Source organism: Heptranchias perlo, chromosome 13 (genome assembly GCF_035084215.1).
Source record: "Heptranchias perlo isolate sHepPer1 chromosome 13, sHepPer1.hap1, whole genome shotgun sequence".
Taxonomy (NCBI): Eukaryota; Metazoa; Chordata; class Chondrichthyes; order Hexanchiformes; family Hexanchidae; genus Heptranchias; species Heptranchias perlo.
The window spans coordinates 66019082-66044260 of record NC_090337.1 but is presented as its reverse complement, the minus strand read 5'-3'; the positions used below and the strand labels follow the sequence as shown (position 1 = coordinate 66044260).

Below are 25179 nucleotides of genomic sequence, written 5' to 3'. Positions count from 1 at the left end.
GCTATCAACCTGTGTATTTCCAGTATTACCTATTTTTATTTATTTATGACATTTGTATTTTATCTTTTTAGTGGCAATTTTTGTTTGAGTCCCATACAACGGGCTGTACTGCAAGCATGCTTTCAGGTCTGGTAAAGTTCAGGGTAGACCCTACAGGGACTTTAATGAAAGATTGATCCTATGTGGGCTTGGTGCAGGATAGACCGTATGTGGGTCTCGTACAGGATAGACCCCAGATTGACTCTGGTCTATAAGTTGCGAAGCATGAGATATAATTGACTTGCGTTAATATTTTAATTACAGGTGAATCGTATGGACTACACTGAATTAACGGTTGATCCTAAGTTTCACCGCCACCTAATTGGGAAGAATGGAACAAACAGTAAGTATCCAGAATTGTGTAGAAATATGAACTGTCCTTGCTGAAATGTTATATAAATTTTGTTGAAAAAGATAGATGGGCACTGAATACCAGGAGCTGACCTGCAGTAATGGAGCTCAGATAAACACATGGTTCCAATAGCCCTCCATTCACTCCCACAGCGAATGCTTCTGATGCACTAAGGTGTCACAGTGCTCCTGCATCTTTAATTTCCGTCTGATCTATGCTTGGGAGGGGGTAGAGGGAGAAGAGACCCAGACAGGGCTGCTATTGTGTAACTGCTGGTGTTCTAGAAATGTGCAGAAGTACGTAGCCCAAATAAATTTAATGGGTGGCTTGGTTGTGGGATTTGAGGCCTTGTGCCCTACATTAGAGGGTAAATCAGCTTAAGAAAATCTGTACTGATTTACATCTTGTTTATTCCCATTATACAGACTTGATATGGCAGACTGGTTAAATATGAACTTGACATGTGGCAGTGATTTTCAGCTCTTGCCTTTTGAAAGTCTGATTGCAAATCCCAGTAGCTCACCCTCAAACAGCCAAAAGCTGGGTCCATTTAAAGAGGAGAAAAAGAGAAAATTTTGACCTGTTAAAGTTATTGCCTCTACATCAGTCTCCCTTGTCATTCATTGCAACATTGAGGTTAATCATGATTTGTACAGCAGAGTCCAAAAGCTCGGATTTTGATATTACCTGGACCTGTGTTGTACATTCCAATTACTTTTTTTTTCTGTTGTTTCCTTCTAAGTAAATCGTATCAAGGATCAGTACAAAGTCTTAGTGCGAATCCCCCCTGATAATGAGAAGAGTAATCTAATCCGGATCGAAGGAGACCCTCAGGGAGTTCAAGAAGCCAAGAAGGAGCTGCTGGACCTTGCATCCAGAATGGTGAGTAGAGGAAAATGGAAAGACATGGAGGCAGTTTAACGGGAGTTGACTGCTTCAAACTCTGGTGGCTGCATGTTCTAATCCCAGTGTAACGCACTTGTACCTGGCAGCCATGCTGCTGAACTTTGGATTTCTGTGTGCAATGTCTTACAGTTGTGGAATGTCTCACTTCTTATTCTCCAAATTGTGCACACGTGCTGTCCTGAAAGCATTGACTCTCGCTAGGATGTGGTTCCTTGGGGCTATGGCAGCCCTCTGGTGCCTTGCTCAGTTCTTCACCTGTGCGTCTAAACATTGAACATTGGCAACCTATTTGGCCATGGAAGACTTCACAACTAAGCCCAATCCCACTCTTGCCCAATATCTGCACACATGCAAGGGACACTGGGTGGTGATTGGGACTGGGAACCCTGGCTGGTTTCCCATTCTCTAATCCAATGGTGCTGAGGCCAATTAACACCCCAGATGTTGTCTTGGCTGAAATCTGCTGACTCAACACCCACTGTGGATCAACTTCTGAGACCTTTTGGTCTTGCTTCTGTAGTACCACCCCACGTGGTGCATTGACACAATACAGGAGGTTTGTAATCATTATAATGAGATTTCAGTATGGCCCATAGGCCCGCAGTGAGCTGAGTTGAGCATGACTGTTGCATAAGAGCCACTGGTTTGAAAGTAGCTTGTCAAAAGGGAAAGGTTGGCCTTTATGTTCAGAGTCAGGAGTTCCTTTGGGGGAAGGGAACATTTTTAAAGTTGCCATCAAGTGCTCCTAGGTCAATGCAAGTTAGATATAAAGTTGCCTCCATATTGGCCAGTCCAAGTATAGCAATGGAAGGCTTTCTCTGCCATGTTGTGCTTCCATTAGGGGCCATGAGACTTGTCAGGACTAGGAATACCATCACTTGCCTGTGACGTTGAAGCTAATTATATCATCTGTACTACCACTCCAGCTAACTCAACACAGACCAGGCATCAAAATTAAGATCTGTTGAGTGCCACAGTACCAAGCCATTGAGTGAGCTGTCAGCATTTCAGCATTGAGATGTGGTGCAACAAATGATGATTTCACAGTCTGTTCTTACTGATTAAAAGCATCTGTGATCCACAGGAAAATGAACGTACCAAGGATTTGATCATCGAACATCGTTTTCACCGCACAATCATTGGCCAGAAGGGAGAGAAGGTCAAGGAGATTCGCGACAAGTTCCCCGAGGTAACCGATGCAACGAGCAGTGATCTTATCAATCTAGTTTCCAATTCTAATCTTTGTGTTTGGATTCCTGTTGTATTAACTGTGTATCTCCCAATTTAGGTCATTATTAATTTCCCAGATCCAAGTCAAAAGAGTGACATTGTGCAGCTGCGTGGCCCCAAAAATGAAGTAGAAAAATGTGCCAAGTTCCTGCAGAAAATTGTGGCTGAACTGGTAAGTGACTGGGCTCGGCTATGTCATGCTATGAAGGGCAGAGTCTGGGAAGAAGGGTTGGCAGAGCAAGAGTGGGAGGCATAGCCTGTGTCATATTGCAAAGTGCAAGGGCAGAGCAAGGTCTGCACCGTGTTGCGTATTGAAAAGGAGGCAACGTATGCTATGTACTGTGAAGCATGAGTGGGGTGGGATAAGGCTACATTGTGCTGCAGGATGGAACCGTCCGGTGGAAGCATTTAGCAGCAGGATGGTTTTTGCATTGTTCATTACTTGGGAGGAGACTTGAGAACTACAGTGACCTCTTGTCAACACATCAATAACGAGGGAGGGGGAAAGCTACCTGGACCTTTTGCTCCAGGAGGCAGCCGCACCCCTTAGATTAAATGTCAGGGACAAGAGGGTGTGACTGTGAGTGAAGCAGGTACGGGGATCCAGGAGGTAGTATTGCAGGAGCCTCAGCCCCTGCACTTGTCCAATAGATTTGAGGTTCTTGCAACCCTTGTGGATAAGTGCGGGGAGGACGAGCAAACTGACAGCGGTACCATGGTACAGGAAGCCTTTCAAGTGGGGGGAGTAAAAAGGAAGGTGGTTGTAGTAGGCGACAGTATAGTTAAGGGGATAAGCACTATTCTCTGCAGCCAGGAGCATGAGTCCTGAAGGCTATGTTGCCTACCCGGTACCAGGGTTAAGGACATCTCCTCCGGGCTGGAGAAGAACTTGGAGTGGGAGGGGGAGGATCCAGTTGTCTTGGTCCGTGTAGGTACCAAGGACATCGGTAGGATTAAGAAATAGGTTCTGCTGAGAGAGTTTGAGCAGCTAGGGACTAAATTAAAAAGCAGAACCACAAAGGTAATAATCTCTGATCTTATTTACCCTATGCCAATTTGCTTGTGGCTCAGGTAATAATCCAGAGAGATGAATGCGTGGCTAAAGTTTGGTATGGGAGGAGTGGGTTTTGATTCGTGGCGCACTGGCACCAATATTGGGGAATGAGAGAGCTGTTCCGTTGGGAGGGGCTACACCTGAACCATGCTGGGACTAGAGTTCTAGCGAATCAAGTGACTAGGGAGGTAGAGAGGACTTTAAACTAAATAAGTGGGGGGGCAGGTCCCGGTGGAGAGAAATCTAGAATGCTAAAGAGAAAAGACAAAGAAGCAGCGCAGGAAAGTGATTGGGGTAAGGATAACCAGATTGTGTCAGGAAGGGACAGAGCGCACAAACAAAAGAGTGCACTAACAAATAGGGCCTGGGTAAGAAAAAATGGTAATAAGACAAACAAGGCCATAGTATTAAAAAAAAAGCTTAGATGTCTAAAAATGTTAAAAAGACAAATCTAAAGGCACTGTATCTGAATGCACGAAGCATTCGTAATAAGGTAGATGAATTAACAGCACAAATAGATGTAAACGGATACGATATAATTGTGATTATGGAGACATGGCTGCAGGGTGACCAAGGCTGGGAGCTGAATATCCAAGGGTATTCGATATTTAGGAAGGACAGGCAAAAAGGAAAAGGAGGTGGGGTGGTTTTGTTAGTAAAGGATGAAATCAGAGCAATAGTGAGAAAGGATATTGGCTCAGAAAATCAAGATGTAGAATCAGTCTGGGTGGAGTTAAGAAGCACCAAGGGATAGAAAACACTGGTGGGAGTTGTCTATAGGCCTCCAAACAGTAGTGGTGATGTAGGAGATGGCATCAAACAGGAAATTAGAGATGCATGTAACAAGGGTACTACAGTAATCATGGGTGACTTTAATCTACATATAGCCTGGCCAAACCAAATTAGCATTAATACTGTGGAGGATGAATTCCTGGAGTGTGTACGAGATGGTTTTTTAGACCAGTATGTTGAGGAGCCAACCAGGGAACAGGCTATCCTAGATTGGGTATTGTGCAATGAGAAGGGGTGAATTAATAATGTTGTGTGGGGTCCTTTAGGGAAGAGTGACCATAACATGATAGAATTCTTCATTAAGATGGAAAGTGAAGTAGTCCAATCCAAAACTAGGGTCCTAAATCTAAACAAAGGAAGCTACAAAGGTATGAGGATTGAGTTGGCTATGATAGATTGGGAAGCTTCATTAAAAGGCATGACGGTGGATAGGCAATGGCTGATATTTAAGGAACAAATGCATGAATTGCAACAATTATACATTCCTTTCTGATGCAAAAACACAAAAGGAAGAGCAGCCCAACCCTGGCTAACAAATGAAATTAAGGATAATATTAGATCCAAAGAGGAGTCATATAAAGTTGCCAGAAAAAGTAGCAAGCTTGAGGATTGGGAGCAGTTTAGAATTCAGCAAAAAAGGACCAAGAGCTTCATTAAGAGGGGAAAAATAGAGTATGAGAGTAAACTTGCAAGGAACATAAAAGTTGACTGTAAAAGCTGCTACAAGTATGTAAAAAGAAAAAGATTAGTGAAGACAAATGTAGGTCCCTTACAGTCAGAAATGGGAGAATTTATAATGGGGAACAAAGAAATGGCAGAGCAATTAAACAAATACTTTGGTTCTATCTTCACAGAAGAGGACACAAATAACTTCCCAGAAATGCTAAGGAACCAAGGGACTAGTGAGAAGGAGGAATTAAAGGAAATTAGTATTAGTAAAAAAAGTAGTGCTGGAGAAATTAATTGGACTGAAAGCCGATAAATCCCCAGGGCCTGATAATCTGCATCCCAGAGTACTAAAAGAGGTAGCCATGGAAATAGTGGATGCATTGGTTGTCATCTTCCAAAATTCTATAGATTTTGGAACAGTTCCTACAGATTGGAGGGTGGCAAATGTAACCCCACTATTTAAAAAAGGAGGGAGAGAGAAAACAGGGAACTACAGACCGGTTAGCCTAACATCAGTAGTAGGGAAAATTATAAAGGATTATAAAGGATGTGATAACAGGACACTTAGAAAATATCAACAGGATTAGACACAGTCAATATGGATTTATGAAAGGGAAATCATGTTTGACAAACCTACTGGAGTTTTTTGAGGATGTAACTGGTAGAATAGATAAGGGAGAACCAGTGGTTTATTTGGATTTTCAGAAGGCCTCTGACAAAGTCCCACATAAGAGGTTAGTGTGAAAAATTAAAGCACATGGGATTGGGGGAAATATACTGGCATGGATTGACAATTGGTTAACAGACAGGGAACAGAGAGTAGGAATAAATGGGTCTTTTTCGGGGTGGCAGGCAGTGACTAGTGGGGTACCGCAGGGATCACTGCTTGGGCCCCAGCTATTCACAATATATATCAATGATTTGGATGAGGGAACCAAATGTAACATTTCCAAGTTTGCTGATGACACAAAAACTAGGTGGGATCGTGAGTTGTGAGGAGGATGCAAAGAGGCTTCAAGGCGATTTGGACAAGTTGAGTGAGTGGGCAAATACATGGCAGATGCAGTATAATGTGGATAAATGTGAAGTTATCCACTTCAGAAGGAAAAACAGAAAGGCAGAGTATTATTTAAATGGTGATAGATTGGGAAATGTTGATGTACAAAGGGACCTGGGTGTCCTTGTACACCAGTCACTGAAAGCAAACATGCAGGTGCAGCAAGCCGTTAGGAAGGCATGGTATGTTGGCCTTCATTGCAAGAGGAATTGAGTATAGGAGCAAGGATGTCTTACTGCAGTTGTACAGGGCCTTGGTGAGACCACACCTGGAGTATTGTGTGCAGTTTTGATCTCCTTACCTATGAAAGGATATACTTGCCATAGAGGGAGTGCAACAAAGGTTCACCAGACTGATCCCTGGGATGGCAAGACTGTCGTATGAGGAGAGATTGGGTCGACTCGGCCTGTATTCACTTGAGTTTAGAAAAATGAGAGGGGATCTCATTGAAACATATAAAATTCTGACAGGGCTAGACAGACTGGATGCAGGGAGGATGTTTCCCCTGGCGGGGGGCGGTCCAGAACGAGGGGTCACAGTCTCAGGGTACAGGGTAGGACATTTAGGACTGAGATGAGGAGAAATTTCTTCACTCAGAGGGTGTTGAACCTGTGGAATTCTCTACCACAGAAGGCTGTGGAGGCCAAGTCACTGGATATATTTAAGAAGGAGCTTGATAGATTTCTAGACACAAAAAGCATCAAGGGGTATGGGGAGAGAGTGTGAATATGGTATTGAGATAGAGGATCAGCCATGATCATATTGAATGGTGGAGCAGGCTCGAAGGGCTGAATGGCCTACTCCTGCTCCTATTTTCTATGTTTCTATGTACAAAATGCTGGAAAGCTATTGATATTGCCAGAAAACCAGTGCATGGTACTGAGCAATTACAGTCCTGAGACTAACTATCATCTGACCAATATAGTGAGAAACTGATGTTGCTTGCTGTAGAGTGGAAGATTGTGATCTTGTATGCCATCTGGGGCTCCCAAACTTTGATTATTTTCATTTTGAAGGTGGGAAAAGGCATAACTTAGAATGTATGTACTGTTCATGGGCTAAAGCAGTACCCTGTGTGTGTCTACGTTTCATTGGTAATGCTGTCGATTTTCTTCCTATTTAAAAAAAAAAATAGGTGGAGAACAGCTATTCTGTCTCAGTCCCCATCTTCAAGCAGTTTCACAAAAATATCATTGGAAAAGGAGGAGCAAATATCAAGAAGGTATGTGCGTGTGATGTTTGTGTGTTATATGTGTGATGAGCCTTTATCTACAGGAAAGAAGCAAAGCAGGTAAAGGAGAAATCAAGTCGGAGAGCAAGATAATTAGGAGAAAATCCTGAGTTTTTCTTGGGATCTTCTGATCATTGATTTCGAAGTATGGAGGAGCATTCACTGGTCTAAGAGCAGCAACGCACAAAAATAAATTAAAGTGTTTGTTTTCTAATAGAATTGTATCTTTTATGCTGTCACTCCAGACCGATTGCGAGTTGATCCAGTAAATTTTATTACCTAATGGGTAGATGTAAAGGAGAGTTCTGGTTAGTTAAGAACCTTCATGAAACCGCACAATGGATGCATGGGTATTGCTTAATATCTGAAGTTCTCAACGTTCTGCATCACAGCTGCTGATGTGTGGTTGAGAGAATTGTAGATTACCTCGAAGTTCTTTTTTAAAAAAAAATACTCACCTATAACCTAACTGCAATATTGAATTGACATCTAAGATCCTCAAGGTCGATGTTCCTATCTGTTATTAGGGTCCATTTTGGTACAAGGTGAGAAGGCGTAACTCAAGGAAACAGCAAACAACCATTGCTTGATTGCCCAATTAATCTGCCAGCCTTCGTTCGAGCTGGCATCATTTGAAATGGCTTCAAGCACACTCAACATGCAACACAGTTGTCCTACTTTTTTTGAAACTCCTAAATGTTTTCTCCGTTATTCATTGAGGTCTGTGTTGGGTTGTTGAATCGAGCTGGGGTCAATGGATGGTTAATCTAATTAGGCACAAATGGAAAGAATCCAAAATGCCTACATTGGACAGTTCTGTCAATGTAACAAAACAGAAGGCTAATGCAGCGCTAGTGACACCTAGCTGAGGAGAGGAGCCACATTCAATGAACATTTGCTGCAGGAAAACATGCTACTAATAACTGGAGCCAGAACATCACCAATACCATGTCATTTTCTTCACTTTGATTCCTTGAACCAGCGTTGAACTTAAAATTGGACATGGGATTCAGATCACGGAATTGAGCCTAGAAAGTGTTGCTCACTGAGTCCGGTGATGGGCTATTTTCTTACAATAGGGGTGTAATCAACAAAATGCAATGGAGAAAGCATTACGAAGTGTGACACTTAATGGCAAGAGCACATTACATGAGACTTATGACAGCATGAAAACCTTTTATTGTTGCCTGAAATAGTCTCGACAGTCTTGCATCCACTGTTTCCCTTTCTACTATGGAGATGAAAGTTCCTATATAAATACTCTTTCTCTTTTTCTGTTCTCGTTTATTTTCTTATCTCCTTTTCTTTCATTCCTACTACTGAATTCTCCTGCCTACTTGGATCTTTGTACATTTTAAAGCCAAATAAAAAGGATTAACTGCTATGCTGGAAATCTATAATTGTCTTGAGACTGACATTAGGTAACCCAGTAAAGAGGGATCAAACCTTCCTGCTCAGTAGGGTTAAATGCTAAATTATGTGGTGCATCAATCCACTGATCCAGAGGAATGAGAGTTCCAGTGGCTTACATTGTTGAGAAAAGTTGACTGTTCTTTGGGAGCCCTTCTTGTATTGTAATGGAGGAAAGAGTGTTTCCATTTTGGGAGTAAAAGTCTGTGAGACTCAACTTCTCTGTGCAGTCTCCTAGCCCTGACAGCAAAAAGTAGACACTGGTCTGTTGACCATTTTCATGACTTCAGCATCTTTCAAGATCTAAGCACAAATGGAGACGACCCAGTTTCAAATAAGAAGGCTGGTTATAAATCATTTTTAACTTTGCTTTAAATTATTAAAATGAAAGGGTTTAATCCAGTGCCCATTGAGTCATTGGCAGTCATTTATTGTTTGGATCGTCATAATTCAACCCTTTCCTAAGGGGACATCGCCAACCCTGTTGTGTTTAGTGAGAAATGTTTAGTATGTCCCCATGACAACAGATGTCAGTCTTGGCATCCATTAATCAAACACAGTAGGCAAGACTAGAAAGAGTTCTGCTGAAATTCTTCACGAGATTTACTGATTATTTTTCAATTCTTTCCAGATTCGTGAAGAAACTAATACAAAGATTGATTTGCCGGCAGAAAACAGCAACTCTGAGATGATCGTTATTACAGGAAAGAAAGCCAACTGTGAAGTAGCTCGCACCAGGATTCTGGCCATCCAGAAGGAACTGGTATGAACCACTTTCAACTAGCTTGCAGTTTAACAGTTCAGTTCTTTCTGCGAGAGGAGATGCAACATTTTTTATCTGCAAGGGAGATTCTAGTGATTTTTTTTTTTCCCACCCTGTCCATCACTATACAGCCAGGTGTTTAGGCTCTGTGCAACCCCTGAAGAGAAGTTCCAAGACTAATCCAAGAGCAACACTCCTGTTGCTTACCTGTAACTGTCCTGAGAGCAAAGTAAAGATATAGAAATTTGAGGGGGGGGGGGCGCGTTGTTGAAAGCGTAAAGGACGGACAGAATTGCCATTATTTTGAGAACAGGGTCCAATTTTAGTACAAGAGAACTGTTTAGTTGATTGAAGCAGAGAGTTAGGGTTCCCAACACATGGTGCTATGGAGAAATAGGAGGCCCGTTCACCACTCATGATTTACCACTGAAAAATTGCTAAAGTTTGTCTGGGATGTTGGAGGAGAAGAGCTGAGTTGAGATGAGGCTTTGGGAAGCATTGTACTGCTTCCACTGTGGAGGAAAAAATTTGAGAGCAAGCTATGTTGGAGCTGCTCCTTTGTGCCTTTATAGTAGACCGTCACTGGGCAGTATTGACTACAGGGCTGGGGATGCCTGCTCTATTGGTGAGTGGCACTGAGAACTGCTCATCTGTCCGAGGAATCTGTGGTATTTCCTTATTTTTTCTTCCTTTTCTCCCCCGCCCCAAAGCCTCTGCTGAAATCAGCTGTACAAAAACTCCATTCATTTTGAAAGATCAACTGCTCAGTTAAGTTAATGCAGCAAAGGGCTCCCAAATATTCCAGGGGAGACTGGGTGGTAAATGAATTTTCACCCATGGGACCTGGTTTAAATCCAGTCTAGACTGATGATGAGTTGCCTCTCTTTGCTCGATATTTACATTGGATGGGTGAAATCAAAAACATTCCATTTCCCAACGTTAATGTCCCATATCTTTTTTAATGAGTATAAGAATGTGCCCCAAATAGAATTTTTCATGAATGTAAATTAGTTTTTTTTTCTTCAGGCAAACATCACAGAAGTTGAAGTTTGCATTCCCGCCAAACTCCACAATTCTCTGATTGGCGCAAAGGGCCGCTTTGTCCGCTCCATCATGGAGGAGTGCGGAGGGGTGCACATCCACTTCCCTACTGAAGGGTCAGGCAGCGACACGGTGACCATCAGGGGATCTACTGAGGAGGTCGACAAGGCCAAGAAACAGCTCCTTCACTTGGCTGAGGAAAAGGTAGCTTTATGCGATTTGGAGTGGGAAGGCTGCTGTGCCAGGCCGGCTCTCAAGTTGCCAATCTCAGGTGTGATTACAAGGGAGAGAATGTGGGTGAAGAACTCTGGGACGTTATCGTGCTCCTTTGAGGTGTCAGCTGTGACTCTGAGTCAGAAGGTCATAGGTTCAAGTCCCACTCCAGAGAGTTGAGCGCATAATCGAGGTTGACGCTCCCTTGCAGTACCAAGTGAGTGCCACACTGTCGGAGGTGCCGTCTTTCAGATGAGACGTTAAACTGAGGCCCCAGCTGCCCTCTCAGATGTAAAATATTCCATGGCACTGTAAGAAGAAGAGCAGATGAGACCTCCCTGTGTCCTGGTCAATGTTTATCCCTCAACCAACATCACTAAAACAGATTATCTGGTCATTATCATGTTGTTTGTGGGAGCTTGCTGTGTGCAAATTGGCTGCCGCATTTCCTACGTTACAACAGTGACTACACAACAGTACTTCATTGGCTGTCAAGCACTTTGGGATGTCCTGAGGTCGTGAATGGCGCTATATAAATGCAAGTCTTTCTTTGCTTCACTCATGAAAGAAAGAAAAGACCTGATTCGTGCCACTTGCCCACTGTTGAGCTTGGAAGGGCAGAGGGTCAACAAATAAATAATCCTAATTGCACAAGTATGGGAGATCTGAATCAAATAACCGCTGACTTAATCTGGAAAATCAAACAGAAGATACTTGAAATGCCATTTAAGTGTCTCCAGACAGCAACTAAGAAATTGCATTGGTGTCTTGCACAGGCTAGACAGTTATCATTCCTAACCCCATCCCCCACTTAAGTAGTGATGAGTCCAATGAACACACCGTTCGCTCTATGATGTAATTTGCTACTGATCAGTGAATGTAGTAATTCACTCTTCCTTCATCCTTGTGGAACGACTGAACTCTTGAGATTCTATCGAGTGTCTGAGTTAAAATGAAAACATTGACCCTAATGGAAGGTGTTGAATGGTGAAGCAGCAAAAGGAATTTCATGAACGAAATATTACTCCTCTGACAGCATGGCTGAGTTCAGCAACTTAACCTTATCTCGCATTTTAATTGGGAAACTAAGCTGAAGGCCTGTAGAGCAGACAGCACGAGTTTCTGAAAGAGTGGGAGAGAAAATGAAGTAAAGCGGGATGTATTAAATGTGCATTGCTAAGCTTGGCTATTAAAAGTCAGTCGATTCCAAGAAAGACGGGAGGAGGCAAGGCATTACTCAGACTTGAGGTCCTGGGGGGAGGGGGCGGGAGAGAGCATGATGCAATTGAATCGTGGGCCTCGATTTTAAATCCCCCATGACGACATTGGCGCCGTGATGACACTTTAATGTCCAGGCAGGGAGAGTCCCGCACTGTCTGCTGCCAGGCAACAGCAACAAGGCAGGAGGAGCCGACTGGCCAGAAGAGGCCCAGGTAGGTTTTAAAACTCTCCCTCTCTGAACTCCTTGTGGTCCAGGAGGAGCAGGAGTCCTCTTCCTTCCCCCCCCGCCCCACCCCAGCCCCAGGCCCCACAAGGAGCCTCCCCAGCCTTGGCCTTCCCCCGGTCGCAATGCAAAAAGGGAATCCCCAACCTCCTCAGCTTCTGAATGCGCAACGGGTCCCTGACTGTGGCCTCCTGCGGCTAAATTTCCGCTACCGCCTGCCGGCCTGGTATTGAATCTGACTGGGTGCCAGACGGGAGTCCGGGGAGTTTTATTTAAATGAGGCCCTGCCGTTAAGTTTGGCATGGCCTCCACGTCCCCGATCTGTCCAGGTGCACCACCCGCTAACGGGCTCTCTTCCTGTAAAAAAAAATCAAGGCCTTGATGTCAACACATTGAGGTTGCAGGGAGGAGGAAGAGCATGTAGGGTTGAACAATTAGAGCTTAAAAGTAACAAGGGAAGGATGTATGGCGAGCAGAAATGGAGTACCAATAGAATAAAGTGATACAGGAAAGGCTGCAACATTTTGGAGTTGGAGACAACTGCTCAAAGCTGTACTCTGTGAATCATTTTGCCTACATTGAGTTGCATAGAATATATAGCACAGAATCAGGCAATTTGGCCCAACTGGTCTATGCCAGTGTTTATGCTCCATATGAGTCTCCTCCCTCCATACTTCATCTAACCCTATCAGCATATCCTTCTATTCCTTTCTCCCTCATGTGTTTATCTAGCTTCCTCCAAATGCATCTATGCTATTTGCCTCAACTACTCCTTGTGGTAGCGAGTTCCTCATTCTTATCACTCTTTGGGTAAAGAGGTTTCTCCTGAATTCCCTATTGGATTGATTAGTGACTATCTTATATTGATGGCCTCTAGTTTTGGTCTCCATCACAAGTGGAAACATTTTCTCCACGTCTACCCTATCAAACCCTTTCACAATCTTAAAGACCTCTATCAGGTCACCCCTCAGCCTTCTTTTCTAGAGAAAAGAGCCCCAGCCTGTTCAGCCTTTCCTGATCAGGATGATACCAAAACTGAGAGGATATACTTCTGAATCTTTTTTGCACCTTCTCCAGTGCCTCTATATCCTTTGTATAATATGGAGACCAGAACTGTTCACAGTACTCCAAGTGTGGTCTAACCAAGGTTCTATACAAGTTTAACATACTTTTGCATCTGAATCCAGTCTGCCGTCACTCTGAGGTTTAAGGGGCCTCGGGCCTGCTCGCTCCCTCGCCTGTCACCCATAACCCCCCCCCCAGAAAATCAATTACATCGCTAAATAATGTGCTTCTCTTTACACAGCAAATCAAGAACCACACCAGTGAGCTGTGCGCCAAACCCGAGTACCACAAGTTCCTGATTGGACGCGGTGGTGCCAACATCCGCAAGGTGCGGGATAACACGGGAGCCAGGATCATTTTCCCTACGGCAGACGACAAAGACCAAGAGCTGATCACCATCGTCGGTACGGAGGAGGCTGTCCAGGAGGCTCAGAAAGAACTGGAAATTCTCATAAGGAACCTGGTATGGCTTGCTCTGCCTCAGACTGGACCCTGATTTGCTGTGATTATTCCCCCTTTTCTCCTGAAGGCAGCAACTCGTGCTGGAGTACAATTCGATAGATGGTATAGTTTCCTCTCCCCCACAGTACCTCAGCCAATATCAGTAGTAGGGAGAATGCAGCCAAGTGGCCATTCTCTGTATATGACCTTTGACAGTGGATGCTCGGTTATTCAGCCACGGGGACCATCACTGCCTCGGCCTGCCCGCTGGAGGTTAGATGGTGATTCCTCTGGCTAGCCCAGGGATGCTGAGGCCAATTGTGCTCTGACAGACCTGTGCTAACGTAGCACAGGCTGGGGAGCAAATCTGGGACTTCTTGGTCTGTGTAGCTCAGTAGTGTATGTACCACATGGTAGATTTACCCAGTGAACCACTGTGCGAGCCTGTTCTTGTTGCTATACTCAGATACCAGAACAGTGTGTGGGCAGGAAACCCCCAAGTAGGATAGCAGTACATAATGGGAGGCCCTAAGCAAGGGCCATTCTGCAAAAAAAGGGAGCTATGGTGCTTATAAAAGCTGAAGAGGTGATTGATATTGAGCAGCAAAACATTCCATGAGTGGCAACACAGACCATCCACCGACTGCCACTGAGCCCGAATGCTGATTGATACATGGCAAAAAAGGATAACTTGAGTCTCCAGTTTGGAGTGATAAAGCAAATCCAAATGTAAACAGGCTGTAGCTCACCTACAGACATGGTCAGCTGCTTTTGCAGTCTTCTGATTCTAAGTTTTTAACTATAGAACTAATGTAAAATGGAATATAGTATAAGTGATTCTTTATGTGTAAAATTAGTTCCTTTACTATTTCTCAAACTTAATCTCTAACACGGGTGTCTTGTTATTGTCCAGAGTTAGACACAGATTGCAGTAAGGTGCAGGTAATGAGGGGAGAACGATTCTTCACTGCACTCTGATTTCTTTCCCTTCCTTTGCAGGATAATGTTATAGAGGACGCGATGACCGTTGACCCCAAGCATCACCGATACTTTGTGATACGCCGTGGGCAAGTTTTGCGGGACATTGCTGATGAATACGGCGGTGTGATGGTCAGCTTCCCTCGTACTGGAACTCTGAGCGACAAGGTGACACTGAAGGGTGCCAAAGATTGTGTGGAGGCTGCCAAGAGACGCATGCAGGAGATTGTCGAGGATCTGGTACGGGAGAGTTCAATATTATATTTATATCTCGAATCTCTTGCCCTGGCAGTATTATAAAATCCCATTAATTCGGTATGAATACCATGTGTTGGGTTTGATTCAAATTGTTCTATGACCAACTCCACCATATGGCAGAGTAGCTGATGGCCATTTTGAAAATTTCCAAGTAAATTTTCTTTATCCAATTTTAAAATCCAGGACGTATTATATCCTGCTCAGCTCGGTTCTCTCTACAAATATATTGGCATCCATATAATTCACTTTGTTAGGTTTGATCCAGTAAGATTAATGTTACTTTGTATTCCAGTATATATTTGAGATACAAGTAATTTGGGTACTCCTGCTCACAGAGGAATGAGTTAAGTGGTACCTACCATACTAGGTGGGATTGCAAAGTGCTGCAGTGTCTGGGCCTGAATCTAGCCACTTAATGTGGCTGGTGTCACTTTCGTGCGGTAGCATACCAATAGTTTAATGCTGGATTTGTCTGCCTTCGTGTTTGAGACCCTGGTAATAGTATGCAAGTGATGTGATGTTGGCTTTTAATTACAATTGTTTCATTATTGGACCAGCCTCCCTTTAAGTGAATGCTGTGAAGGAATGTTTTTCCTGTCCTCCTCCCCTGAACATGTTAACCCATGCTAAGGTCAGGTCCATGGATGCTGGCAGTTCTCCAACATCTCATCCAAGTGGTCTTTCTATCTATAAATATAATCTATCTATATTTTTGCGGCCGGCCGGCCGCCCACGCCGGGGTGCGAAAGGCCTCGCTGCCCGGCCCAGACCTGTCCCCGCGGCCCAGCAGTACATATTCGTTGTGGGTTCAGCGTCATCAGCCACTCCTAACTACACCATGCTTCCACTATGAACCACAGTGTACCTGCTCATCTCTAGATAAATGTGGTGAGATTCAGCAATCAAGCAGAGGACCCTTGTCCCTGTACTCTGGCTCACTGGAATATATCACATGCCACTACGTGGTGATCTTGTCTCCAGTAGGCAGAATAATCTGCACTCTTTTATCAGACCTTGAGTCAGGCTATAAAGTGCAAGACAAATTTATTAAACATGTAAATGAACAGTACTCACTACAAGCTGTAGATTTATAGAAATGACAAACTTTACTATCTCCTCAGAATCAAACACAACAAAGGACCACTCCCTTGAACCACAGCTCCTTGTGTGTGGCATATGGCATCACGGAGTCACTGACCCACCCTTAATCACTGCAGGCTCCAGACTGATTGGCTGTCTGGCTTTGTGCAATACTGCGTAAGGTATCCTCAAATTCCTTTTGAAGATGTCCCAGAATAAAAGGAATTAAAAATTGTATCTCTCGTAACTACATTAGATGGTCAGGCATTCGCCAGATTCACAACTGTTTGAACACAAATACAGTGGTCACTTACAGTAGGGCCTCAGAGACATCTCTCAGCCTTTCTGTCTGCCTACCTGATGGAGGTGTCAAGAGAACAAATTGAATAGTACAATGCCTATCATGCGACCACCAGGATGTTAGAGAGCGAACTAGATGGACCGTGGTCTTTTATCATCTAGCAATTTCCTGTGTTCCTAAGCAGATAGGTGTTGGGAAATGTCGTTGTTTAGGGAGAATGCATTTCAAATAACCCTTGCATATGCCAAACTGTGATGTGTATCCTCTGCAGCTTGAACTGTTTAAGTATGATGTATTGTGACTAACGAGAAATAAACCAACAAATAACCCATCACAGAAAAATGCTTCAATAGTGTCATATCAGCACACTTGCTACTTTCCAACAGGAGTGGCTGAAGAGAAATCAGGCGCATGGAACTTCTCGTTGATTTTGATCCCAAATAACGAGGCCAATTATAATTCCTCTACTTCTTCCCTGGCTGAAATTCGCTAACTCAGTATAGACAAGGAGCTCGCACCTGGGACCTCCCAGGTCTGTGTGCTTCAGTGCCTCAGCAGGCAGTGCATGCACCATGAGCCATCATCTTTCATAAAAGTGCTGGTAAAACTCAGGCTGCTACTTATCGGCTCCCATCAGCACCTCTGATCTTAAGTCCATCAACTTTCCCACCATACATCTGCGGAGTCGCGGAGTACAGAGCAGCCCGTGAGGTCTGCTTCCTCTCCTGCCCAACCCACTCCATAACCAAAGCAGTTTTCTTCCATCTCTTCAACACTGCCTGCTACTGACTCTATCTCGCCCCTTCTGCCGAAAGACTCATCGTGCCGAGGCTTGATTTCTCCAATGCCCTTCTAGCTGACCTCCCTGCATCGAACCTTCAATCATCCACAAATGCCGCAACGTATCCTCACCTGTACAAAATCCCATTGCCAGTGTCCTCGCTAAACTCCACCCACTCCATTGTGTCAACTGCATCCTTGTTTTCAAATTTTTCCATTGTCTCCCACCCTGCCTTACTGATCTCTTCCTGACTCCATACACGCCCTCTGCTTCTCTAACACTCTTTGCCTCTTGCTGCCTCAGCTGTCACTCTTTCAGCCACCACATTCCTGCCCTCTGGAATTCTCTATGCAGTTCCCGCCACCCTGGAATGAATTTTCACTTTTACCGCGGGGTGTAAGATGGCCGGTAGGGGATCGATTTGATGCCTCCCGTTTTACGCCCCACGCTAAAGGTTAAAATGCATCCCCTTTTTTGTTTTCAAAAGTCCCCTCAAAGCCCCGCTTTTCGATCCTGACTTTTGTCCCCAATCCCAGCCTCTCCATTACCTTCCTCTACCCATGCTCAGTCACCATATAACCTTCCTTATCGTAAATCACTCTGGGGTGTCTTCTTGCCTGTGAGGAGAGCTGTATAAATGTGTGGCTATTGTAGTAGTAACAGCCCCCTCCCAGTTTGGCGGAATCCTGCTGTGATGATTCCTCTCTAGACAAGTACAATCAACCAAATGGGCCTGTGGCGTCCTTTGAACATACCTTGTGTAGTAAGCGTGAAGTGTGTGTAAGGGCTGAAGTATATTGTATTGAGGCTGATTATTTCTGCTTTGATACAGGAAGCTCAGGTAACCATCGAGTGCGTAATTCTGCAGAAGTTCCACCGGATGGTGATGGGTGCCAAAGGCTTGAAGGTGCAACAGATCACCAAGGACCACAACGTACAGATCAAATTCCCTGAGCGCGAGGAGACTCCAGGTACAGCCACTGCATTCCTACCTCTCAATTCTGTGAGCGCTGATAATCCTGCATTCCGCACTTAATCTTAGTGAGCAAAGTATTCAGAATGAGCTGATCACTTGCAAGTTGGTGAATTACAGAGAACCTCAGCCTGAGCATCTTTGTTAACAATGGGATGGAACGTTTCAATCATGTTTCCCTGGGACTTGCTTGCATTTCTTCTACCCTATCTCAACACATGACATGGATTGGAAATTACAGACTGACCTGCTCCTTCACAGTAAGAGGCATCCACATACATTATTGCAGTGGAAGTTGCCAGTGAATTCTAATGAGTAGTAAATGCATTGTCTGGATTCTAAACTCCAACATTAGACAACCTAATTTACAGTAATTAGTGATACACAATGTATTGCGCACCTAGAATGAAGGATACTTGAAAGGTTAGTTGGCTGTGATTCAGAGAGACACCATCTCAGAGGAGCCATTTCGGTCCTCAATGCAGAGCTTGGAATCTTAGAACTGGATATTGCCGCCATCTTAAAAAAAAAAACAGGATTGAAACAAGATCAAACGGGGTTTCTCTTCCAAAGCGGTCCTGGTGGGAGGGCAGGAGAGACTATCTCTTCAGACGAGGTCCTGAATTGGGGTGGGGGGGGTGTGGGAGGACTCCTTTGTTGTAGTGTCTCCATCACCAAGACCACCACTTCCATCTCTGTAATAGTGCCTGTCTGTGCTCCTGCCTCAGCCCATCTGCTGCTGAAACCCTCCCCCATGCTTTTATCACCTCCAGACTTGACTATTGCAATGCTCTTCTGGCCGGCCTCCCATCTTTCATTCTCTATAAACTTGAACTCATCCAAAACTCTGCTGCCCATACCCTAACTCGCATCCCTGTGCTCGCTGACTTACATCGGCTCCCAGTCCACCAACGCCTTGATTTTAAAATTCTCATCCTCATGTTCAAATTCCTCCGTGGCCTCACCCCTCCCTATCTCTAAACTCCAGCCCTACAACCCTCTGAGAAGCATGTGTTCTTCCAGCTCTGGCCTCTTGTGCATCCCCCACTTTCTTCGCTCCACCATTGGTGGCCGTGCCTTCAGCTGTCTAGGTTGTAAGCTCTGAAATTCTCCCCCTCTCTATCCTCCTTTAAGACCTACCTCTTTGACCTCACCTGTCCTAACGTCTCCTTCTTTGGCTTGGTGTAAATTTTCACCTAATTTCGCTCTTGTTAAAGGCTCCTATATTGTTGTTGCATTGTATTTTGACGACAGAACTCTTAAAGAAACACAGTCCTGTTGTTGCTGTTTGTTTGATCTCCTGTGGTATGGTGAAGATTTTTGACTCTGCCTTCCCATTTGTCACCCTTTTGTCTTTCTGATGTATTGTTGTGGAGGCAGCAACAAGCAGTTAGCATAGGAACAGGAGTAGGCCATTCAGCCCCTCGTGCCTGCTCCGCCATTTGATAAGATCATGGCTGATCTGTGATCTAACTCCATATACCTGCCTTTGGCCCATATCCCTTAATACCTTTGGTTGCCAAAAAGCTATCTATCTCAGATTTAAATTTAGCAATTGAGCTAGTATCAATTGCCGTTTGCGGAAGAGAGTTCCAAACTTCTACCACAGTTAATGGTCTACATTAGCGGGGTCTGCTCACTTGCAAAGTGCACCCAGAGTCACAGGCTGACCAGCCATGTACTGGAATAAAATGCATTGGGTCAGACATGTTCTATTTTTCACAGCACCCGAGCAGCAAGTCCATGAGAATGGAGAGACCAATGGCGAAGTTAAGGAGGTCGATCCCTCTGTGCCCCGGAAGAATGACATCATTATGATTTCTGGGCGGAAGGAGCGGTGCGAGGCAGCCAGAGACGCTTTGCTGGTACGTTACAGACCGTGTGACTGCTGCTTCAATAGGGGAGAGGGGCTGAGAGTACATAATAGGGGTCCAGCACTAAAGGAAACAGGAGGGTGTAATAATATAACAGACTGCGAGAGGAGCTGTAATGATAAAAACATAACAGATGACAAGCTTTTGAAGAAAAAATAATTTAACTGATTTTGTTTTTCAGCTTGTGAAATAAAATCTGGCGTAGGAACTATAGTCCAGAAATTATGGCTGCCATTTATTGGTGGACAGGGGCTAGTTTCCCAGAAGCGTTAACCCGTATATTTTAAAAGTTTATGGATATGGGAATGCCAGGATTCTTCTGCTGTTGTCACCAACATTAAATTCTAGCTGAGGACTCAGTGGGACAAAAGCCTTTTCTCATTTTGATGCTTTCTTGTGTTCTTGCAGGCACTGGTTCCTGTTACAACAGAAGTAGAGGTGCCCTTTGACCTGCATCGTTACATCATTGGCCAGAAGGGAAGCGGTATACGCAAGATGATGGAGGAGTATGAGGTAAAAGCTTGCTGTGCTGCCCTCTAGTTACCAACTCTCCAACCACTGGAAATAGTTTTTCCAAACCTTTTGCTAATTTTGCCACCTCTATCATATCTCTTCCTGCTCTAGTGAAAAGAGCCCCTGTCTTACTGGTCACACCTCATAACTAAATTCTCTCAACCCCCAACACCCACACACATTTTACTGGAAGGGGTCACTGAATAATAATGTGGAGCAGGAATCTTGACTTTTTTTTCCCTCCATCCCTAGTCTGAGGACACAGACCAGTTGTGGCACCCCTTCACTGCCCTATGCTGATGTTCTTAAAATTAAAAATGTACACTTTCTTTTATTTTTAGATTTCTTCGAGTTAGGAAATTGATCTCTTGATCAAGCTGTGCCCAAACCTCCATCATCAGGTGAAGTGGTGGATTTTATAATCACGCTGTACCTGTCGCTGTAACCCCTCGCTTCCTTAGAAGTGGACTCTGCATGTGGATATGTAGCAACATAGGCTTAGGATCTGCCCAGTACCCCTGTCAAGGTAATGAGCGGAGCCCTGCCTGGCATCCATACCTCCTAAAGATAAAGCTAAAATATTCAGTTAAAGTAGATCAAGTTGATGGCGTTTGTCTTCCTTGGTTTGGGCAACTCTGGATCAACTCCCTGGCCAGTCTGAATTACTGCTCTGATCTCGGAGCTTTTGGTGATCAGCATGGGCTCCAAGGCCTAGGGCTATTTACTTCAGAGAAATGCAAGCTTGGAGGGGATATAATTGATTCAACCACTTCATTTTATAAAAAAAATTCGTAGTCTGGTGCGTAGTTTCTTTGAACTGTAGAGGGGTGGTAGAGCTAGAAGACATGTACATAAAAGGTGTAGGCAAGGAGTAGGATTGAATGCCAGGAAGAATTTATTTTCAAAGTCATCGCTGTCTAGAACAGACTGCTGAAACGGGAAAGAAAGACTTGCATCTCTATAGCGCCTTTCATGACCTCAGGACGTCCCAAAGTGCTTTATAGCCAATGAAGTACTTTTGAAGTGTAGTCACTGTTATAATGTAGGGAAATGCAGCAGCCAATTTGCGCACAGCAAGGTTCCACAAATAGCAAATTCATAATGACCAGATAATCTTGTTTTTTTTAGTGGTGTTGGTTGAAGGATAAATATTGGCCAGGATAAGATGGGTGAAGAGTTGCTATAGTCCTTTTAAAGGGGACTTGAGAGAAGAACGCATTTCCGTTTGTAGAATGTTGTTCTTAATTAGCTGTGATTGAGGATTTATGGGCTGTGGTGGTCTCTTGAGCATTGCTTGATTGTCTTGGGGAAATCAGAGAGAAATTTCCCACAGTTTCTCCTGAATTGGTTGCAGTTTTTTCTATTTTATTTTCCCTTTCCCAGGTGGTTGTTTGGTTAGGGAATGGGTAAGTGGTGTACATGATTGGATAGGTTGGGCTTTGAGCCAGATGGCCTTCACCCGCCCTTGTTTTCATTTAATGGAGCCACTCGGGGACGCATGCAGTCCTTTCTGATGACCTGCGTCACTGGGTATCACTGGAGCAGCTGAGGCAGGAGGCCTCAGTTGGCTCGTCTCTCTCTGCTGCAGCAAGCTCAGGACTTTTTATCACTTTTTTCAAATTAAGATCAGAGTACTGTGATTCAAAAGCATGCTCTGTAAACTGTCTTTCCCCTTTCACATTACTCGTATATTGTGTGTGAGTTGGACTGGGATTTACACCTCCATCTCTGGTCTTGTGAACACAATCCTCTCCATTTTCACATAGTGTCGCTAACTATTTTTCACTTTTTAACATTTTTTTTTAGGTGAACATCGCTGTCCCCCCTCCCGAGGACCAATCTGACACCATTAAAATCACCGGGCTGGCTTCTCACCTGGAACGAGCTCGGGAGGGACTGACTGAACGGGTCAAGGAACTGCAGATGGAGCAGGAGGACCGGGTAAGCATGCTCAGTTCCCAAACAGGTGATTCAACATCATTTGAGGTGTAGCCACCTCAAAGTTACCATTGCTGAGGGCAGGCCAGTGTACACCATGTAACCCATATACCCTGACACTGTTTGTAGCGAGTGATGTCCTACAGTTTTATAATATGGGGAGGACAGTTTATAGTCGGAAAGGCGGGTGGGAGAGAAACAGTGAAAATTGCATAAAATGCAGAATGCTTCGATTATAATGATTACTGCAATCATTTTACCGGGGCTAAATGGATTAAATTATGAGGACACGTTGCATAGACTAGACTTGTATTCCCCTAAGTATATAAGATTAAGGAGTGATCTAATTGAGGTGTTTAAGATGGTCAAAAGATTTGATAGGGTAGATAGAGAGAAACTATTTCCTCTGGTGGGGGGGTCCAGAACACGGGGCATAACCTTAAAATTAGAGCCAGGCCGTTCAGGGGTGATGTCAGGAAGCACTTCTTCACACAAAGGGTATTGGAAATCTGGAACTCTCGACCCCCAGCCTCAACAGCTTTTTGGGGGAAATTGAAAATTTCAAAACTGCGATTGATAGATTTTTGTTGGGTAAGAGTTCTGAGGGTTACTGAACCAAGGCGGGTAAATGGAGTTAAGATACAGATCAGCCATGATCTAATTGAATGGCGGAACAGGCTCGAGGGGCTGAATGGCCTACTCCTGTTCCTGTGTTACAATCTATCAGGCAAGGGGCTTCCTGTGATATTTGGTTTGAAGTCCTTTTTTTCCTGCAGTTTGTAATCCCTTCTGGAAGGGCTGATTCAGAGTGAGTAATGGGGGTTCAAAATTCTGAGATGCCAACTGCTAATTATCGTGCCACGTGTCATGCCACACACGGGGGAGGCATGTTGTGTCGTCCCTGCAGGTTACGTGATCTCTGAGGTGGGTTTATTTTCAGGCTGATGTGTCCAGTTGAAGTCTGAAGCAGTGTTGTGAACTCTGAGGGTTTGATGATTGTTTCATCAGTGAATTGATGAACAGTTCCAGCTCTGATGTTCAGTGGTGTGTGTATACTTTCTAAATGCTAATAATGAACAGAGACTGGGCTCTGACCTGATTTTGGTAAAGTTATATCTGTGGGAGAGGGTTTGAAGTGGAGCAGAGAAAGTTTTTTCAAAATTACGTGAGCAAGATATGGCACACTGTATAGTGCTGCCCAGCTAAGTGTGGATCTACCTGTTCCCCCACAGGCTCTGAGAAGTTTCAAGTTGACAATCGCTGTGGATCCTCGTTATCACCCAAAGATCATCGGCAGGAAGGGTGCGGTTATTACTCAGATTCGCATTGATCATGACGTCAACGTGCAATTCCCTGACAAGAATGATGAAAATCAGGTACAGGCCCCCCTCTCTGACCCTCGGCACGGTTTGGGTACGGGCCCCTCTCCCGCTGAAGGGGAGATCATTTTATTTAAATAATGGCAGCAGGTCCCTTCTCCACGAGGGGGAATCTCTGGTGCCCCCCTGGCTGGAAATTCCAGCGTTGGGATCTGGCCACTTTTATTACAAAGCCTTTTTTTGAAGCAATATAAATAAGCAGCAGTGACCCACGAGTATCCCTGAGCAGTCTGATCGAGATACTCCCTGCTCTGTAAGGGGCGTGCGTGTAAATTGCAGATGACTGCGGGAGATCGAACCTTGAGCAGCAGATTTTGCCAATAGTAGGCACCACCCCCAACAGTGATGGTAGGAAATGAGTCAAACCCCCAAAATGGAGCATTACCACCTTGTAAGTAAGAACAGATGTAAGGAGATGGAGGGCAAGGGGGCTGTGAACATGCATGTTTTTAGGGGGAAGCTAGATAAATACATGAGGGAGAAAGGAATAGAAGGATATACTGATTGTAAGCGTTCGAGGGAGACTCTATATTGGCCGTGTGATGACTTTATTGATATGGAATAAGTGCAGTGTGCACCATCCACAGGATGCACTGCAGCAACTCGCCAAGGCTTCTTCGACAGCACCTCCCAAACCCGCGACCTCTACCACCTAGAAGGACAAGGGCAGCAGGCGCATGGGAACAACACCACCTGCACGTTCCCCTCCAAGTCACACACCATCCCGACTTGGAAATATATCGCCGTTCCTTCATTGTCGCTGGGTCAAAATCCTGGAACTCCCTTCCTAACAGCACTGTGGGAGAACCGTCACCACACGGACTGCAGCGGTTCAAGAAGGCGGCTCACCACCACCTTCTCGAGGGCAATTAGGGATGGGCAATAAATGCCGGCCTTGCCAGCGACGCCCACATCCCGTGAACGAATAAAAAAAAAGTAAATACAATCACTTTAGCAGTAATACAGAGGAATAAGTTTGAGTCCCTGCTCCTCTGGGTAGAAACGTAACCTCTCTCTTCCTGGTGTTCTTCCTTCAGTTCTCAGCAACGAGTTTACTCTCTCTCCCAGTTTATATTCTGTCTCCCTTCCTGCTGTGTCCTTTGTTTACCCTGCAGTCTAGGCTCACTGACACCACTATCACCTCTTGTATTGTTCACTTTACTTCGCAAGCAAACCCACTTAATTAATATGCAAACTCGCCTTTGGATTATGTAAAGATCCTAAACTCACCATCTGCTGTTATTTACAGCCCTCATGCTGTGATCAAATGGTCAGTACAATGTGGTCTAATGGTCCTCGTATCTGTACCTCACACAATATGATCAAATGGGTTTCAGTTCACTGTTGTATCACCCGAAACTTATTCTAGCTTATTGTTGTAACACCCGAAACTTATT

At 44.5% G+C, this 25179-nt stretch overlaps 1 protein-coding gene across 2 annotated transcripts in view; it reads left to right on the top strand.

Annotated features, from left to right (window-relative positions):
• Nucleotides 1-25179, top strand: part of hdlbpa (high density lipoprotein binding protein a) — a 68294-nt gene that overhangs the window by 34785 nt on the left and 8330 nt on the right. For both annotated transcript variants that reach the window (XM_067995624.1, XM_067995625.1), the window contains 14 exons: nt 304-382; nt 1134-1273; nt 2382-2486; nt 2586-2699; nt 7235-7321; nt 9372-9503; nt 10530-10748; nt 13508-13729; nt 14707-14925; nt 17938-18076; nt 19804-19943; nt 20361-20465; nt 22272-22406; nt 23636-23779. In XM_067995624.1, coding sequence (XP_067851725.1) covers nt 304-382; nt 1134-1273; nt 2382-2486; nt 2586-2699; nt 7235-7321; nt 9372-9503; nt 10530-10748; nt 13508-13729; nt 14707-14925; nt 17938-18076; nt 19804-19943; nt 20361-20465; nt 22272-22406; nt 23636-23779 — 1980 coding nt within the window. The remainder of the gene's footprint in view (nt 1-303; nt 383-1133; nt 1274-2381; nt 2487-2585; nt 2700-7234; nt 7322-9371; nt 9504-10529; nt 10749-13507; nt 13730-14706; nt 14926-17937; nt 18077-19803; nt 19944-20360; nt 20466-22271; nt 22407-23635; nt 23780-25179) is intronic.